The sequence below is a fragment of the Diorhabda sublineata genome, chromosome X (assembly GCF_026230105.1).
Source record: "Diorhabda sublineata isolate icDioSubl1.1 chromosome X, icDioSubl1.1, whole genome shotgun sequence".
NCBI classification, from domain to species: domain Eukaryota; kingdom Metazoa; phylum Arthropoda; class Insecta; order Coleoptera; family Chrysomelidae; genus Diorhabda; species Diorhabda sublineata.
In genome coordinates, this window is record NC_079485.1 from 39,185,537 (window position 1) to 39,206,666 (window position 21,130).

At 29.0% G+C, this 21,130-nt stretch overlaps 1 protein-coding gene across 2 annotated transcripts in view; it reads left to right on the forward strand.

Moving 5' to 3' along the window:
- The first annotated feature begins 3,004 nt into the window (after positions 1-3,004).
- The window catches only part of LOC130450752 (scavenger receptor class B member 1), a 43,856-nt gene continuing 25,730 nt past the window's right edge, over positions 3,005-21,130 (forward strand). Inside the window, exons 1-2 of one of the 2 annotated variants that reach the window (XM_056789365.1) lie at positions 3,005-3,201; positions 15,837-16,011. In XM_056789365.1, the coding sequence (XP_056645343.1) occupies positions 15,954-16,011 (58 nt within the window). In that variant the 5' untranslated portion in view covers positions 3,005-3,201; positions 15,837-15,953. Of the gene's footprint in view, positions 3,317-15,836; positions 16,012-21,130 lie in introns of both variants that reach the window. The other variant, XM_056789366.1, reaches the window with a different exon arrangement.

Below are 21,130 nucleotides of genomic sequence, written 5' to 3' on the forward strand. Positions count from 1 at the left end.
TACTGCAATACTTACGTTGTAGGGCACAATTTAACACGTTGACTGCCAATTACGAAATAACTCATATTTTATCCCACCGAGAAATTTTTTTTCAAATAATACCACTTAGAAATAAATTTTTTTTAAAGCCTACATTTTCTATACCGTTCAGTAGTAAATTTGTATTCACATTTGTATGTTTAATGATTTCATGCGATTAAATAAAATTGAGAAAATTATCTTGGCAATAAACGTGTTAACATTTAAAGTTGCAGACGTGGAGTGTTTGGTACGTTCTGCAATAAATGAAGTTGTAGTAACAACGTCTCATATCGATGGAAGTGGACTTAATCGTTTTCATCATTTACTGAATCGTATCTTCACTATTAAAAGTTGGTATTTATCAAATATAAAACATAATAGAAATGTGTAGAACAGAAATACTATCTCAAATCATTATTGCAATATCATAAATCTTTCGCATGCTTTCATGTATCCATAATGCAGCTGACTTATATTATTTTCAATTTGATAAACATGGAATAGTCAGTAAGACAATATACCTATTCATAATCGAAAAACCAATTTTTATATACGTATATATAGTTGAAATGAAATGGGTTTGTGATAAGATTCAAATAGAAAATCTGTTTCCCAGGAGCTGCCAATGAGTTTATTCCAAATCTTCTAAATAAAACCTCAAATATCTAATTCTTCATAAACTCCACTCCCTCTATTCGTATTTATAGAGTGTCTAGTAACGCAAACTACTGATACCACATGTATTTTTTATGTCTCTTTAATCTATTTTAGTCCTTTGACAATAACCATGTTTAGTCGGTATTTAAAATATATTGTAAAAAGACCAGGGCCGTATTAAGATTTATAAGGCCCGGGGCTAAAATAATGACGGGCCCCCTTAAGGAATTCGGAAACCCGTAAAAATTCACAAATCCCATCAATACTTAGATTTGTGGTATCAACACATGAAAAAATACAGAATGATTTCCAAATGATAGTGCCCTCTTGGACCTGGGGTCCGGTGCTATAACCCCCCTAAGCCACTAGCCCAATCCGGCCCTGAAAAAGCCTCTATCTATAAACTTGGTACGTTTTGTTAGCACTGGATAAATTGTTTATCATATGTTCGTCCTGTTTATTGCTGTCACAAGGGATGGTCGTGAGATGAACGACGAGTTAATTCAATAATAATATTAATATAAAGATGAAATAATTATATTGAATGTCAAATACACAAATAATTAATATGGATTTCTCATGAAACTAAGAGCACAATTCTGGCAAGTACCACATTATACTTTTTATACATTTTCCTAGTACACAATTTAACCAAAGTCACTCGTCACCTCTCCCACACATAACAGTAATTATATTGTTAGTTTCCGCCATATTTCGTATGTCCTCTGTTTGATGATAATAATAATTTGATTCATACCTCTGAAAGTATTATAAAAATATTACTTAAATTTATGTGGAGGAGGAAGTGGTTTTTCTCGTATTAGAAACTAAATAATTTTAAGTAATGTTAAATAATAAATTTATCCTAATATATCTATATATGGTGTTAATTTGTTTATTAACACATTAGCATTAAATTGCTTACTAGTTGAGTAAATAATATCGGATTTTAATATACAAACTTTTTTCGTTACTTTCTTGTGTTTTTTATTTATGACTCACACATCATCACCTTCTTAAGCTTTCAAAGTTTTTATGTACCTACTGCCCAGACTCGCCAGACGTTCCGATGTCTCGATCGGAATTATTTAGAATTGCATAGAAACCCCCATTGTTGAGTATGCCTAATGCTTACCTGGGACATCAGAAGCAATTGTGTGAACTGAATATTAACCAGTAAGAATACTTAAAATTTATATGCTTATGCTCATTACCCTGGGTTGGATTCTTCATCAGTAACCATTTACGCAAAAATTCGCAAAGGATGTGTACTTATGATTACTCGGAGGGAATCTGACAAGCCTGATAATATTGTTGATAGTCATGATATTCGTAAATGATTCGATGTTATCTGTCTTAAAATTTCCTTCAATAATGAAAAGTTTTGGTATATTTTCGAAAAATGGATCCACTTCTGTAATCTGACCTTAATTTCAAGTTTTATATATAGATATATTATGTTAATTGATTTTGAATTGTTATAATTGGGTTTTAATGAACTTATGAGTAAGTTGTAATGTTCCATTAAAAATAAATTCACTGATATTAGCTTCAATAAGCATGGCAATAACCGAACTTTTTAGATCTTATCTAATAGAAACCACTTAGAAAATGCTTATGACACTTATATCCCTTGATTGTTCCACGAATTTCATGACACATCAAATTATTTACTGAATAATGCTAGACTTTGATATATCAAATTTTTTGTGTTTGTGTTTGTGTTTTGCGTCCACAATAATGAGAGAACTCTAAATTCAAATTAATTGAATTCGGAAGTGGATCTCTAAATTGAATATATTTGCTGATTTGAAATAATAATAACTATTCAATATTTTTTTATAAATTCCTTTTGAGATAGAAGAGACAGATATCTTGGAAACTTAACATTTAAACAATTTAATTACCTTTTTAAGTAAAAATGTTACTTTTTCAAGAATGGAGCTTTTTCTTTGAGCGCCAAAGATTGTTCGATTGTTTCAAAATAATTTCCTCCAAAAAAATGTCAGTTTAAATCAAAACTTTTCCATTATCATGGATAGTAGCAAAAGTGTAATACATTGTTTGCACGAAATATGCACACTATTAAAAGATTGTAAAATAAAGAAACAGAATTTCCGCTAACAAAATTGGAGAAATCTGCAATAGCGGCATGAATTTGTAACTGTAAATTTACAATACTGATGAATAAATGGTAAAGAAGAAGAATTGCAACATATAATTTGTCAACTTTCTTTTTTGTATCTGCTCTACAATATAGGAAATATACCAGCCCTATATTAATTATCTAGTAGCTAAACTTTAAAGTAATTACTCTACGTGAGTAAAATAGATAGAGTGGGGCGTCGTACTTCGATCAGGTGTAACATTCGTTCTCCAATCCTTCAGAAACATAGTTAGCGTTGTACCGGAAGGGGACGGTAGTAGTGTGCGATTTTAGTCGTAAGCTCTGAAGGTACTATCTTGGAAAAAGTGGCTCGCCATTTGCGAGAGTGAAGTGCAAAGACATTTATTAACATCGAAGTAAGTTTTGGCGACGGGGAGTGGAATTATATTTGTTAAAGTAGTTATATCACGTTTATATGAAAAGGAAATTTAATTGAATTAAGTTATCACTAATGGATCTATATCGGTGAAGGTAAAATAAAAATAGAAAGTTTTGGAATTTCATACTGTTCGTTTCTTGTAACCTAATATTTAATATTGAAAACAAAGGTAACAATTTACTAATCTTTACTAATATTTTTATAAATACCTCTACTTTTAGACAAAACATCAAAATGAGTTCATTATTCTATTACCAATTCAAAAAACAAATTTCTGGTATAATAAAAATAAAAAAGTAGTACTTTCATTGTAATTAAAAAGTAAACAGTGACAGCCTTAACTTATATAATAACAATAAAAACCCATTTACCCCATATCTCCTATCTTAGGACCACATTTTAAGGTTTAAAGTATTGTGAACGTATATAACAATTGTCCTTATTATTGGCCAATAATGTTAACATCATCTGGTTATTGAGAAGATTAATGTCCCATTTTAATTTTTTTTAAACTCCGTACATTAATCAGTATTTAATTTAAGCGAAAATCAAGATCCCACAAATAGCACGCTCCAAGTCATTATTTAAGGTTTTTTGAATTCTCTTGGCAAAAGGGCAAAAAGATAAGGGAAAAAAGGTTCAAGCTTCAAAAGGGGTGGTATATAATTGTATTGTGAGTTGAGAATAAATAATGGTCGCGGACGTAGAGCTTAGCGCTACTGCTACCTACCACTAGCGGTTCTGATTGGGAACGTGTTAAACTTTCGCTGAAAAGCCGTTTTTGGTTTCTGTAAAAAGTTAGTTTTGACATAAAGGCTATTTTTGTTGTTTTTATGTTTATTTTATCCAAACGAAATTATTTTTATTAAATTTAATGAGTGTATATGATGGTACTTTGTCTAGTTTTTTTTAAGAATAATGATGTGTGTGGAGCTCCAATTCTTTTTCCTCATCCTCATGACCGAATTCAATCATTTTTCGTCTAAAAAGGCTACAACCTCACGTTTCATCACAGAACATAGTTGATTTAACAAATTTTTGGTTTGATTCTCTCTCAGTTTTTGTTCACTTTTCTCACGTTTCAATTCCGAACGATTCCGCTAGGATTTTACAACAGCTTCATCCGCTGAATGCGACCAATTTAAAAGTCCTATATTCTAAAAATGTTACGCCGCTGTAAACTAAGTTCTATGAGATTTTCCCAGTGAATAATATCTACCTGTTGAGTTATTGTGAGATGAATTTGTCTTGGGATATCTGAAATCAAAGCTAAAAAGGTTATGTACTTTTTCTCTGTTCAAAAGCTAAACAATTTACTTTTACTAATTTTAAATAAAATATTTGCTCAGTTTCTGGAATAATATTAAAATATGGAATGGAATTGTAATAGATAGTTTTAATTCTTTTGAGGGGTGAGTATTTATGTGTCCGACAAAATATATTTAGCTAATATCAATCCATATAAACTCAAAAGAACTCCAATCTGCTTAAAGAGATTGTTACATAATTCTGTCATACTAAGTATGGCATTAGAATGGTTTGCAGAATTATTAGAATTACTTGTTCACAATATAAAATTCATTCAATTTTCATTTTTTAGTTACTAAAATTTTCTTTACACATCCATACATATTTAGAATAAAAAATAATTAAAAATATAAGAAACTGATATTAAATGCGTGAAATTTTCTTTAATATTATAAATAACTTGATTATATAAATAATAATAAGAGCTTATATTGTTAAGCATATGCTACGAAATGAATAAAATATGTAGTAATAATAAAGTTACTACATCACCATTCATAATTTCACATCAAAAATTGCACTGCAACTCTTGATTAAAATCATGAAAAACTCAGTATCTTATACACTTCAACAAATTAAAAATAAAATAAACCTGAATGCTTACAACAAATTACGTAAATTGGTGAGCGAACGCAAGTAAATGTGGACGCAACCTCTACGTAATGACTCATTTTGGTTTCTTTTATTAGTATTGACATGAAATTTTAAAAAAAACAATAATAGAACATCACAACAAATGCCAATTATCAAAGTATCAAGGATATAAGTCCATTCATCAATTAGGAAATGATTATTTTGTTTTAACTAATATATCGGTGAGATCGTTTATAAGCAAAGTTGAAGAAACCACACAATTTAGCTTATAGAATTTAGAAATTGTCCTATGCCATTTGAGGTTTTTATTATCTCAAAATCACTGAGAGTTGTAAATATGAAAAATCGCAATTCCGTTTTATATACAATAGAATCACCTTTCTCTGTAGACGTTAAAACTATGTTCAATACAAATTAATTTGCAGAAACAATGTTAATATTAATGAATTTCAATTTTTATTATTATTTTCTTGGCAATATAGTTGTCGTAGAAAAATATTGGTATCGAGAAAACAAAATACAAATACATTTCAATGAAATATATATATATATATATATATATATATATATATATATATATATATATATATATATATATATATATATATATATATTTTTAATTAATTAAGAAATATGCATGGACGATTTTTCAAAAGGATAAGACTCATTGTATATGTACTAGTTATATATGAAATATCGTGGAATTTTATTATTGAATTATTACATAAATTAAACATTTGAGTTCTCGTACTTCGAGGCAGTCGGTTCAACTTTCTAGACTGTTACGCAAATTCAATGATACCAACAACAGATTATTATTCAACATCAGACTGAAAAACAAATTGTTTCATACGAGGGTCCGTGAAAATATTTGATTATAAATTTCACTTAACGCACTGTTTAAAATATTCTTTATTACAACAAATTTTGTGGAAAAAATACATGTACATAAATTTTTCATTCTCATTTATAAGTGAGGCAAAAAAGTAGATTTTTTTAAATCTTACAGCAGACAACAATTCTACTAATTTCCAAAGAACACCAGAAGAAATTATTACAATAATTACAAAAAGAATTCCTAGACATAAAATTTTATTGACAATGGTTGTAAACAACAAGTTCATACATCTGCTCTTTCGTATTCGTTCAATGAAAAGAGATTGGGTGTTAATAAAAAGTTAGTTGAAAAAATCAAATTCCAAATTCAAGTAGAGAACTTATTGACAACATATTGGGTCAATTCTATAAAATATGTTGCTATTCTAGGGAGGATAGTTATGTTGTTTCACTAAGTTTAGAACCTGCAATCACTCTGATTAGGCCTGATGACAAGTAACCAGATTGCTAAAAAAAGGTGCTCTAAATACACTCATTTTGTGTATTTTTAATATTTTCAGGCAGTTTTAAAGAGTTTCCGATAAATTTATTAAACGAGTACTTGAAATATATAAAAAAAACTAATTGTAACTAATAAACGATAATAGCTTTTCATGTGTTTAGAAAGAAAGATGAAATAAAACTATTACCGATTGAATATAGTGTATACAATATACGTGCTATTTCAATTATTTGATCAAAATACATTATTCCATCAAAATACATTATTCATAATAATATGTAGTTTTAATGTTGTTACAAAATTTCTTAGAATGATGGAAATTAGAAATATTGCGGTTTATTTAAAAACAAAAGTTATGACTGTGTAATATAACAAGGATAAAATCATCATTACTTTTAAAAACAAAATTGTATAGAAATTTGGCCCAATCAACGATTTTTTAATATCTGGCGATTACGATTTATTCAACGTAATTACTTGATCTAGAAGATGAACTTTGACAAATGTTCTTTTTCATACTTACAATCTCTTAGTTTCACTTTAAAAAACTATTCCATACACGTAATTCTTCAACATCAATAAATTATCCGATCTACTGCCTCTTTTTCCTGCTCTTAACAGTTTTCCTGACCTTTTTGCAGATATAATATATAGGTCGTAAACACACAGTATAAATACAAGAATTTCTTCCTCAGTCCCCAGAATATTTCCAATTTATAAAGCCTTTTCATAATTGGAAAGTCATGCTAAAACGTTGTTTAAATATCATTATAATTCCCGAACAATTGCTCAAATAGTTATAGTTATGTATACAGAATAATAACAGGACTTTTATGTTATGTCTTATTTTTCTATTTGAAATTTCCATTTCCATCCGTCGAGAGACTCCTCTTGATTGATGAGCATCATCTTTGTACTTCAAATTTGATATAATTTTCAACTAAAATTATCCTTTATAAATAATAAAATATAGCAATGTTGCTATTTAATAGATATTTGCTAGCTGATATATTACAAAAAATAATGATTAAATTTAATTATATTTGTATAGGTCTTTCTTGTGACTATCATTTCGTTAACTGGTATCTGAGTTGATAGTGACCATTCTGCGACTCAGGGGAGCCTTGTTATCTGCTGTTAGAGCTTGATTGGCAGATGTCCAAGCTACAGAATCTAACAGAGACATATTAATTTTCTTATTATCACAATGATATAATATTTTAATAACATGTTAAATAATATTAGTAAATTATTATAGTGAACGAAGTGGTTTCATTATTCAAAAATGGCTGGAGGACAATCTGGAATTTCATTGTAGTTTTTAGCGAAAGTGGTAGAGAAATACGTATATATATGAAATTCATCAGTGTAATAATTTCAACCTAAACTTGGAAATGGTATTTATGTCATAATTAACAATATGAAATAAAACTTTAATCGCCAATTAAGTACGTAATAAACATCGCTATTAAATATGTAATAAACTCCTCAAGCATTCAAAAAATACAAAAAAAATTAAAGCAGTAGTACACCATATCATTCCATCAATACATTTTTAATTTTAATATCAACTAACAACTTTTTAGACACACTTTAAAGTTGAGAAACATAATAACGCTTTCTACTTTCAATTTCTAGCAATTTAGATCTCTGTAACCAAAAATGGTACACTTTAGTAAGTTACGAGTATGTTGGTTACTTTAACTTGGTACTAACTACCTAACTAAATGATTTTTTAAATCATATTATGTCGTTATATCATCATATATTGAATCCGTCTATACTAAAACTACACTTTGAGAAAAACTCTCAGAGCTGAATTATAAAGATTCTTAAGAATAGTACACATCAATAAAAAATAAAATTTATAATTGTGAAGTCATCCTAAAAAATTTTAAAGAAAAACATTACAATTAAAAATTAATAAAAGATCAAAAAACCAAATAAATCATATCAGAAGTGAATTAATAGTGTTTTCCCTCTACATCTAATTAATGTGGTGACTCATCTATGCATTACTCTTATCAAGTTATTGATAATTTCTTGAGAGATGTCCCTCCAATGTTCAATACCTACATTCGAAAGATCTTGGGCATGGGCTGGTGGATTGTTTAGCCTTAAAAATTTCCATAATCATATAATTTGGTACATGTTCAATTTCAATCTTGTGACTTCTGGGCTCATAGGTTGGTAAGTTTTTGCTCAATTTTTATTTTCTCTACACTATTTTATGGTATGTTGGTTATATTTGGAATTTAGCCCATGTATCCTTTTGAATATGCTTCCAGTGAGGAGATTTTTAGATTGTTTTACAAGCCAAGTTAACCGTCGCCATAAAGTTGGCGAAGGTCAATAACAAAATATAGGAAAACTAGCTTCAGAGCAAAATGCATTAGATACAACTTCTTCACTCCTTTCTCATCCAGAAGTAGTGAATTATCCAACAAGACGAGTTGATAATACTTTTGCTGGAAAAGTACTGTTTACGAGACGGTTTTATTAATTCCCATAATTCACACTTATAAGCAGATGAAAATCCTCACGGTACAATCCAAACAAAGAATCAACACCGATTTTGTGATAATGTGTGGGCAGGAATAGTGGGTGATAATTTAGTGGGTCAATATTTTTTTGATAATAATCTGAATGGTCGGTGAAACCTAGAATCTCTCCAAAATGATTTGCCACCCATGTTATGGGAAATTTCTCTAAACATTCGCATAGACATGTGGTTTATGCACGATAGAGCCTCTCCTCAATTTCTAAATGAATGGATATGTTGAAAGTTTGGTATATGCAACACCGGTAAACATAGGGAACGAAATGATCGATAGAATAAACTTCCATTATGACGCTATAAGAAAGAATTTTGGAATATTTTTCCAAGTTCAACGAAATATCCTCCGTAGACACCGGAAGTGTGTAGAAGTATAAGGTGCCCACCTCGACCACTTATTATAGTTTTCTTTGGTTTTTATTTGATTCGTAGTGTAACCAACTAAATTTTCCTACATTTAAATTTTTTCTTTATATAAGCAACACAATGTTCGACAGTATGCAGCTCGATTAGAAATGTTTGCTTGTCTTTTAATACCTCGTGTAAGTATTTTCCATAAATAATTACAATTTATGATAATTTTCTTCAGAATGTCTCTTTATAGCAACGGCATCAATCTAAAAATCTAAATATCTCCTACATCATGAATTTCATTGAGTTAATCAAAGCTTACCATTTTGTTAAACTATCGATTTAAAAATTCATTTTTGCTATCTTTAGATTGTACATGTTGTCTTTGTAAAAGTTACGAAATATAAGTTCTGATTTTTCAACTTTAAAGGCCTATATATATGAGAATTTATTTTTATGTCCATGCATTATTTTCACTTCATCTAACCATATTCGATTTTTTTGCATCAAGTGACGGAACACCTTGTATGCAGCATAAATTAGGAGCCAATATTTTTTATTTAAAATTACTTATAACGTAGTTCTAGCAATTTCCGTACAATTTATAGATTACTAGATTTGGAAGTCGATGGCATGCATTTTTGTTTGTGTATTTTTAAATTACATGCATTTTTTCAATGACGCATCAAACTTGTGACCTATAATTAGCAATCGACAGTCATTGTTGTTGCTTGTTTGTATACCATATAATAATCCAAGATGAATGAATAAAAATGGCACATAAATTTGGAATAAGAAAATTGATTAAACGCTGGAGTTCCGAAAACAGGAACCCACCGATTGGTTTCAAATTTTTACCTCTATCATACACTAGATGACTGTACCTAAAAAGATTTTAGGCGTTTCGCAAAGAAAAGTGAAATTATTAGAAAGTATTTTCTGAAATTCTGAGTTAATCTTCTCGCTCACTTTCTATTTCCTCCAAGACAATTCCAGTCATTAGTTGATAGTTAGTTGTGTTTTTCACAAACCATAAGCATGGAATAATAATTACACTTTTTATCTAACGTATTCTCAACTCACCGTAAAAACCACCCATCAGTATTACTCATAACGATTTCGTTGTTTTTAATATGGAATGCACACTATTTTAAACTCGGATCTTTTGGATATTATTATTTAGAAAATATTACCAAAAAATTAATCATTTATATTAAATCAAGAAATGTGTCCACATTCTAATTTCTACTTTTTCTAATAATTACATTTGGCCATAATTTGTATATAATCTGATTAATATAACTGAAATATCCGCGTTCCAAACAAAGTCCCAAAACTGGTACACCTGTGACTACTCATTTTCCCATGTAAATTCAGTTTGAATCATTTAACCGCAACAACAATTATTATACCATTGCAAGATGCATATTTTTTATATTGTTCAGTTCTTATTGAGAAATACGTACTTAAATAGAATTTCAATTTCTCAATACATGATGAAAGAATTAAAAACAATGGTTAAGCTCATACGTAACATAATATAACTACCAAACTCTTTTTGTGTTATTTCGGGCTGAAATGCATTGAATAAATAGAAAAAGCTTCTATATAAAATAAAGAAAATTTGTCACCTATCACAAATTCCGTGGAAAATAATCGTGTTTTTATAGTTTTTTAATTAGAAGTTTCAAATACTACATGCAGCTAAAGTATAGTCAGAGGTTTTATCGTATATTAGTATTGAATTATATTGAATGAAACTATTGATGCATGCGTGATCCATGTTACTGGTAAATATATAAAATCATGACTAAACGCTTTAAAATCGATTAGAATCTGATGTTTTCTATCAAACGCTCGATTCATCCATCAGACGAAATCAACAGTAAACGCAGTCTCACGAACAGTAGTCTGCAACATTCTCTAGCAGAATCACCGCTGGCTGAAGAAATATTCTTAGAAAATATATTTGAAAGATCAGTTTTAAAATTTATAATAAATATAATAAATAAAAATAAAATAATTTTTTGAAACATTTTTTCTTCCAATACGTTAATTAAATAAATTAAATTCGCCGCAAAATAAATTTAGTCCTAATATTATTAAGTGTCAAATGTTGGAGGATCAATATCAAGCCTTAAAAGATATGTATTTGTGCAAAAGACATTCATATTTTTTTCAAATTTGAGGAGTTTACGTACCTCAAAATTCAAATCGAAATTGTGTGACAAGATTCACACACAAATAAACAAGCAATGAAGCAAAATGAATAAAATAATGTAAAACAGCCCAACCCCAGAAACAGAAAATGAGTTGTCAGCAGTAGTCAGAATTTAGAAAAATAATATTTCAAAAAAAGTTATAGATCTTTATTTCTGTGAAATACGAAACCGTCAGAAGTTTTATTATTTTGTCTTAAAAGATGCTTCCTATTATAGTTTCAATAGTGATGGATCAAAATTTAAGAAATCGATATATATATTTATTGAATTATGTATTGATTATACTAGATAACGAATATTTCGCTTTAGTTATTAATTAATATTATGATAATATATCCAAAATATGTCAGTCTGTGTGTGCCGAAAGAATCGGTTTCAAAATGTCGACCATAAATAGTTGAAATAGGCAAATTTTAATATTCTTAGAAACGTTAAATGGTAATTTATATCTAATATAAGCATAAAGAACGCTTATTCTTGAATATTACGTGACTGTTACGTTTATGGAAGGAGGTCAATAACGGTTATAAACTTACTTAACTACACTCATGTATTTTCAGATTTTTTTATTTACGATTGATTTTGGTGGAATTAAATGTGAAGGAAAATTTTCATATTTGTCATTATTTTCTATTTGATGAGAATTTAGTTTTATAAAAAAAACTCAAATTTAATTTTTATATTGTATTTAAATAATTTAGTAATCGATTTTTCTCTATAGAAAATTTTATCTGTAATGTTTGAATTTATTTATATTGTTTGAAACGTTTGCCAAAATTCGGAGAAATACAAACAAATAATTGTATATAATTGACTTTCTGTTTGTATTTTTCTCTAATTTAGTACAAAAATGATAGTTTTTTGTACTAAAAATTATCTGATTCTCTGGTTAAGTTTAGTTTTTAAGTGTTATCTTCAATATAAAGTGAACTTCTATTGAAATACATTTATTCCTTTGGAACGTTGTTGGATGAGGCACCGAATATTGACAAAACCAGAAGACTCATTCTTGTCGAAAGGATAAAAGTCGAGCTACAAATGCGTAGCGACACGATCCCACGTTCTCAGTTATCAGTGCTTATACGAGATTGTTCACACACATGTTCTCTTTCCGGGGTTATCTAAAACAGATTTTGGAAGATGTTGCAAATGATTTAATTTGAAGTTGGTTGTTATCACTTTTTGAAAGAATAACTATGTGTTGTATTTCAGTTCGCAAATTTAAGTGTTGAATTAATGAGCACCTAGGTATTACAAAGGGAGGAGCCTAGAATGACTCTTCTGATTTAAAATGACAAACGTTTCGTGTTGTTGCGATCTTTATCAATAGATCACCTACATCATGTTATCCTTTCTTGATTACCTTTATTATTGAAATTCAAATCTGTTAAATTGAATGTTTTTTTTTATTTTATAAATATAAATATACGCGTTGATTATGTTAAGGTTATTTAGATCCGATTCATTTATTGGAACAATCATCATCTTACTGTTCCTGACAACACACGTTTTTAGTTTCATATCCTCACAAAAATCACCAGAAAAGTGTATTGACCTCTTCGTCGATATCGACATTTACAAGGAGACTGACGTAATCAGCTGACCGGTTTCTATGCATGTCATCAAAGCGTCCCAATTTCTAATCCAAAATAAAAACAACACCAGTTAGAGCTGCTTTTTGATTCGTGCAAATAAACACTTCTCAACAGATGCTCTAAGGTAATATCGTCCCTTCCAACCAGTCAGCGGATTACGCGTCTTTCCTTGCAAGCTATTAAAAATGTCGAATTTGAGGACAATAGATGTTTTGTTCTTTGGTGGTGCTATATAATTCATTATTCGACTAAAAATTAGCCAGGAAAGTTGTCGTTCTTTCCTACGAAAAACGACAAACTTCGTTTTTGATTCATGAAAACTTGACATTCCGTACAATTCTGGAAATTGTATATGTTCACAATGTACATGGACATGATAAATGCAGAGTATGTAAAAATTTTGTACATAGTACATTCTGTGCATGCCACATTGTCCATCCACATCCACAACTGAATATGTAATGTATATTATTACTTCATCCTTATCCTACAATATTCATAAAAATTGTCTAAGATATACATTAACATGATTTTTATTGAGTTAATAATCTATATACTATGTATATTCTATTCATACAGTAGATTGTCTTCAGCTGATGAAGTTTGGTGAATTTTTCACCCACTCTTTTACCAATTCACCTATAATAAATCTTGTTCTGGAAATTAGGTCAAATTTACTTCAGATAATACATTCAATATCATTATATATCAAATTTATTATTTTGGTACTTACCAAATAGATAGAAATTTGTATAAATACCAAACTTGTTATTAGGGATTTCGAACGAAATTAACGTAAATTACAAAACCAAATATGTCAATCAGCAATAATTAACTACAGTAAAACACCTGATATGTAGGTATTCAGCTGGTAACGACATGATTTACAAAAACTATTCTATATCATAGAATATTTCAAAAACATTCAATTAAACCTAGAAATTTTCGTAATTTAATAAATAAACGGAGTGGGGAATAAAGTTGGGAGATTCTATATAAAAGTTGACAAAGACATAAACAATTTTTTTTTGAAATATAACAGCTTGAATATATGTTTCATTTCAACAATAAGAATGATTGTTTTCAATGTAGATATCATAGAGACATTAATATCAGAACATTATAAAAAGGAATTCCTATCCAAGCACTAGACTAAACATAAAACGTATGAATTATCATCTAATAGTACACATTGAAAAAGTAGAATCATTCACAGAATTACTAATACGAATCAATTTGGGATCTCTATTCACTTAGTCCAACTAAGCACAACTGATTCAAACCTTATTTTAATCAGACCGAAGTATCAAAAAAATAAATAAAATCTGCTTCTTATAGATGTTATTATTAACTATATACATTTGGTACAATAAACGAAACGAAGAGTATATTGAATGACCACCAATTTATGTATGATTTTGATTTTAATGTTGACAAACTCTAGTCATATGGACTTAGCCGCAAAAATGTCTGAGTATAAACTTTCAAGAAATGGCAACCAGCAGAAAAATGGTAACTCTAACGTATTGAAAGTAAATTACCTTAATGACAATAAGAAGTCCCTCATTCCAAATGACATAAAAACCCTACTATGGAAGAATTGTGATGTGTATAGTATTTATAATTATCTGTTAAATAACTATCCATTTGATAAGTGGAAGAATATATTTTCAAATCCCTGCGAGATCACGTACCGTTAAGTATTAACCTGGAGAGAACTAACGCAAATTGACTCTTCGAATTATAATTTGAAGAGAAAGCGAAGTTTCTCCTGTACCTAACCTAAAAAGTAGCCAAAGCTCTATTGTATGAGTATATTAATTACTGGATTACTTCCAAGAAGATCTGTAACTTTCCCAGAATAAAATAATGTTTTCAACGGTTTACATAATAATGCTTATGCGCTAAATAACTAACGCTAACACACGAGAAAATAATTTGTGAAATTACTAAATATAAAATAAATAGCTTTATAAATGACTGAAACACAAGTACACGATAAGATTTCTGAATTTGTAGACATTCAAATTTTTGTTGTAGGTATATGCCGCTGTATACAACAGTTAAATAACTAATAATTTTAATAGTTTAAAGATTTATATATAGTATATGTAGATAAGTGAAAACCAATAAGAACTATTAATGACGTCAAGGTTAACTTACGATTTCTTGAAACACGTGACAAAAATTATACACACATACATGAATGCTACAAGCTGCAAGTTCGCAGTCTCAAAGGTTGCTAATAAAATAACCTAGGAAACCCATAGTGAGTAATGGACGAATGTAGAAATTCTGATAAACCCAAATATTGCTCAAAGATAATCGCTAAACCTTTTGAGTCTCAATAATTTCAAATTATTCCTTATGGTTCACGATAACGAACAAATTTCTAAATATATCATAATATTGATCGGATATTGTTTCTCCAGCCAACCTACTCTTCTCAAAACTCGAATTACTACATCGTAGCACACGTTTTCCGAAAATACCATTAAAAGATGTTTGCTGAATAGAATATTTGTTGTACAATAAATTTTGATGAATAAAACATATTGCGTATTTCATTGACTGATTCCTGGTAATTTTCTGACACGCTTATTTCTTCATAATTCCATTAATTTTTGATAAGTATCATTGTTGCAGGACAGAACAACTCGAGACCACTTCGGACATCGTTTAAGTTAGATTAGAAACTAATTTTGCAGCAAGTGTTAGTGTAATAGTTCCGTTTATCACATAAACATTTTAAAGAATAGCAAAATGAAAGGAAGAGAGAAATTATGTGCGAAGTTATCAAGTGCCTTCTTAAGAAAGTGGTGTAAGTATGAATTATCGATATACGTTTCTTCGAAAAAAAAATCAATGCTAGAACAATTATTATTTGGAATATCATATTTTTATTAATACATTAATATGTGAAATAGAGAAACTATGGAATATTCACTATCAAATATTTTTTGTGTAGTCAAATATAAAATTTTTTCAAGCTTAGAAATTTTTGTGTATTATGATCGATAATATATCAATACATATTTTTCTATTAAATCTGTATCTATTTTTTGACAAATTCTAGTTCTGGAAATGGTAATTAGGCAACTTGTACAAGTAAGAATGTGGATCTGAAAATTAAGCTATCCAGCTATATCGTTAAGCTCTAAAAAATAAATCCAACAAATCTACCGCTATAATGTTATAATACAAATTATACAATTTTTTTTCTGTTAATATTTGATAGTTGAATTATTCATCTTGATCAAAAAATGAAATTAAATCGCAAACGTTTTCGTGCCATGATTTTCTATGAATTTCGACGTGAAAGAAACCAACAGCCGTATGCCGATCACCTCGCTTCAACTTTTGGTGATGAAGCACCCTCTCGAGTTACAGTTTTGCTGGTTTTCCGAATTATTAATCGTGATCGCACTTCGCTACAGGATGAATTAAGTGAAGGTCGTCCAAAAGCTGTTATGAGAACATTGATGCATGAGAATTTGGCTGTCAAAAAGATTTGTTTGCATTGGATACTGAAACCTGAAACTTAACAACAATGGGCTGTATGGGTTTTTCAAGATGAGCCAAATCCAACAAAAGTTGTTAGTTCACGAAGTTATCGAAATAACTGTCGCCACCGTTCCATTAGAACAACGTAATACGACCTATTCTGAATGGTACACTAATTTATTTACCAGAAGTGTTCGAAAAAATCAGGAATCATTCTCCACCACGACAATGCGAGCTCTCACACGTTACTTCAAACAGAACCGGTTTTGAACAATCACAACATCGAATTGATGGGTCATCCGCCGTACAGTCCTTGTTTAGCACCCAATGATTTCTTCTTATTCCAGTATATCAAAAATAAATTGCGAGATCAACGTTTTTCTTCACCTAAAGAATCGGTCGATAAGTTCAAATCACATGTTTTGGAGGTACCTCTATCGAAAAAAATACTTCGTTAATTACTTCAAACTCATGCGAAAGTTATCTTAATGGAGATTATTTTGAAAAACATTGAATATATATTCAATTATAAATATATCTATATTTTTATTAGTCTCAAAACTTAAGTAGCAACCCTCGTATTGGAAGAAAGATCGATAGAAACAATGACTTGTCTCATATACAAGTAAAATGTTAGCTTCCACAAAACGTATCAAAATTATAATTAATACTATTGACGTATTTGATTCTTATTCAATCCTTTCGTGTCAATATCACATACACAATAGCTGTTCTGAGTTTACGTTCAGACCATTTTTATTTTTTCATTTTGCATTCATTTCATAATAAGAACCACATTCTTCTGTCCAAACTTCTACTAGAGACATGTATTTTTTGAACAATTATTTTATATATAATCTTAATATGAATGCAGATTGTAGAATAATGTCCCTTTTTATCACAGTTATAACACGTTAAAAATATTAAGAATTTTCAATAATCCACAGTGATAGTCCGTCCAAATTTAATTGTTTGGATATTCTAGATTGTACAACGAATTCCACAGACATTTTAAATAGTAAAGAAAAGGGGGGGAAATAAGGACAAATATTGTAAAGACACGTCCATAGTTGAGGTCTTCTTTGTCCAAAACTCTTCATAAACTGAATGAGTTTTTGTGAAAAAAATGATTTTTTTCCACATTCATGATATTTATTGGGAATATATTTCACAGAAGGCATTTAATATTCTTTTTAAAAGAATCGCAACTTATTGATCAAGAGCGAAAGGATCAAGGATATTTAACATATGATATTAAGTTCAATCCATCTTTTAACATGAGTAGAATCTGTGAAGCCACTAATAAATCAAATAGCTCTCTCTCTTTCTCTCTCAAAGAGGTTTATTGAAACAATCAATAAATAGGTTTCTGGCTAAATTTCAATTATCTGATTTAAAATTATTATTACAAAGCAGTGATTAATCCTACAGAGAACATACAAGGTAGCAACTGAACTTCTCTATTTCTATGAATAACTCCCATCTTCAGCTTTTAGATTGTTTCTACTATCATCCAGCATTTTCTATATTAGAAATATTTGTTTGGACATTTGTGCAGAGTATTTATTGGAGATTTGGACATTCAAGCTTTTATATTTACCTTTAATTAAAAATCAACATACATTTTGTTTGGGAATTTTCTGTTTTATCTTATTCATGATCGATGGATATTTACAATGGGTATTGTTTATTCATTGTAACTTTTTAAACAGAAATATGAAAATCATTACAAGGCCAAAATAAGAATACTCGTGCATGTTATTTTACAGAATGACTGGAAAGTGTCAGACACTATTTTCTTCTTCAATTCGATTTCTGATAACGACAATGCCGTAATTTATTATTGACACAAATTAAAGGTTGTTTTAAACCAGGGCAAATGACTAAAATTGAATGAATATATTTTTACGAAAATCGTTAGCGTAACCTTCAATACCGAAACACAAAATTGATTATCACACTGGACTGAATTTAAAATTATGTCAATAAGATGAATTTCTATTTTACTTTCTACTTATTTGGAATGCCAGATGTTGTTTTTACCTTGTTCTTCTTACAGTTAGTCTGTGACGAGAAATAATATCAATCAGAATTTTGAATATTTTCTGCTTTAATGTATTTATTATTATTTATGGAAGGATAAAGTATATGGTAATCGGACTATATTTATATTATAATGAATTAATATATATAATCGGTTTTTTATTGGGAACGTGGCAAGGAAACACCAAAGTGGACTAACTTCAATATATTTTTTCAGGCGATAAATACATAAGTATTCGAAAGCTCGGAAAATATATTGAAGTTAGAACACTTTGGTGTTTCCTTGCCACGTTCCCAATAAAAAACCGCTCATAATATAGCTGGCAAAAACTTCTTTACAATTTATATATGTTCTTGATTTTAGGTCTCTTCTGTTTTAAAATTAGTTTTTTTTGATAATTTTTAAAAGAAAGATGAATTTTGTCGTTTCGACTTTCAAAATATGATATTGACACTGACAATTTCCTTATTTATATTGATTTATAGATCATTTATTTCGCAGACGCAAATTGAAAATTCACAATGCCTTACCCTCCAAAATATATGGTTTACCAAAAAGGGCAATAAAATGAATCCCTATTTTGTTGTGCTGCTTCGTGAAATATTTTAAGCTATAAAGGAGAGTTTTCATTTCTCATAGCGGTATTCCTTATTTTGATTTGATCTGAATTTGGTCCTTACAATGTCTAATCTATTTACACAACTTTCTGTACCTATAAATGATGTATTTGATCAACATCAATTCAATTTTCTTTGATAACATTTGTAGCATCAAAATTTTTTGCGTAAAACACGTATCATTTTTTGACCTCCAAATACGGAAATATAATTTATAACAAGTGATGATTAAATATAAGCAGAATTTCGATTGCATGAATATTAATTTAAATATAACAAATATAAAGTACATAATTTATTTAATTATGCTGCATTCAACTTGTATCCTAGTTGATTTCAATTCTGAGAACAAGCTTTTTTTTGTAATTTTAAGCAGCTATACAGGTTCTCGTATACCTTGATAATTGATGTATTATTAATTGATGGTCGTAGCCTTTTTCAAGAACGTTCAAATATTTTTTATGAATATCATTTTGAAAGGTCATAATTGATTTGGTTAAAGTCCAAGTAAATCAAGATCAAATACCCATTCCTACTTAAATCAAAAATATTTATTCATATCACTCACATCATATATACTGAGTGAAATATTTAAATTGTTTTATCGCAATATTTGGCTGAGATTCGGAAATCTAATAGACCCATTTCGACTCGGAAGAGGATAAAATTCCCTTTTAAAGTTATATTTTCTGCGGAAAGACATTTCAAACGTTGGAGTATGGCAGTTTTTTAGTTAAGAATGACTTGAATAGCTGACAAATTAAGTTTGGCATTGCTATAGCAACATTACTGCAAATTGAATGCACTGAACTAGCTCCTATTATTTTACAATAATATTTGGAACAAATAAAAAAACAATATATAGCTTTCTATCTATAACAGCTCAATCAATTAGATATAATATCAAGTTAATCTCAAATCTATGATAAAATTTTATACTTTAGCAGTGAAACTTTTGCAAAACATCATTAAAACATTTCATACTTAAAGAGAAGTGATACAACTTATTGACTTTGTCTAACCTTTCGTCTTAAAGTGGATTTTGTGATTGTTTTGTCACGGCAGTTAAAAGATGATATACTGGATGTTGTTATGCCGACCACTCAAACTGCGTCTCATAATCTATTGTTTTTACTTGTGGATATTCTTGTTTCTCTCATAATTTTTTTATTTATATCTTTGGAAGTATTTTGCTATAACCAAACTTTTAGGAAATAATTTAAATTATCCTTTTAGTTAAATAGGATTTAATACTTTTATCTTTTTAAAAACCTAGTTTTTCTTGAAATAATATCACACATTTTTGGAGTACGTACTAATTATTACGTTATTGTGTTTTGATATCAGGTAATATATTTGTATTATTTGTAATACATATATTTATATAGTATATATAAATTCTCCAAGTTGAAATGGTCATATTCATAACATTACCATGCCATAACATTTACGTCACACGGTTTATGAGAACCAGAAACAGGTTAACCTCAATGAATCTTTTAATTAGAAAATATAGTGGCCAACCTAATTTATTACCAACTGTACGTTTTCAGTTGATCAACAAATTGTCATTTCTATAATTATTATTATTATTTGAATGTGACGTTTAATGACAATAAGGTGCGGTTGTTTGCTTTGTTAGTTTTGAAATGGCCCTCCCTAAGAAGATGAAATTAATTTGGGGTAAGTGACACCCTTAAGTAATTGATAGATTTTTTCTGTAAAAAAAGGGAAATACTGATACCTATGCTTTTATGCGTATTTATTTATTTTGA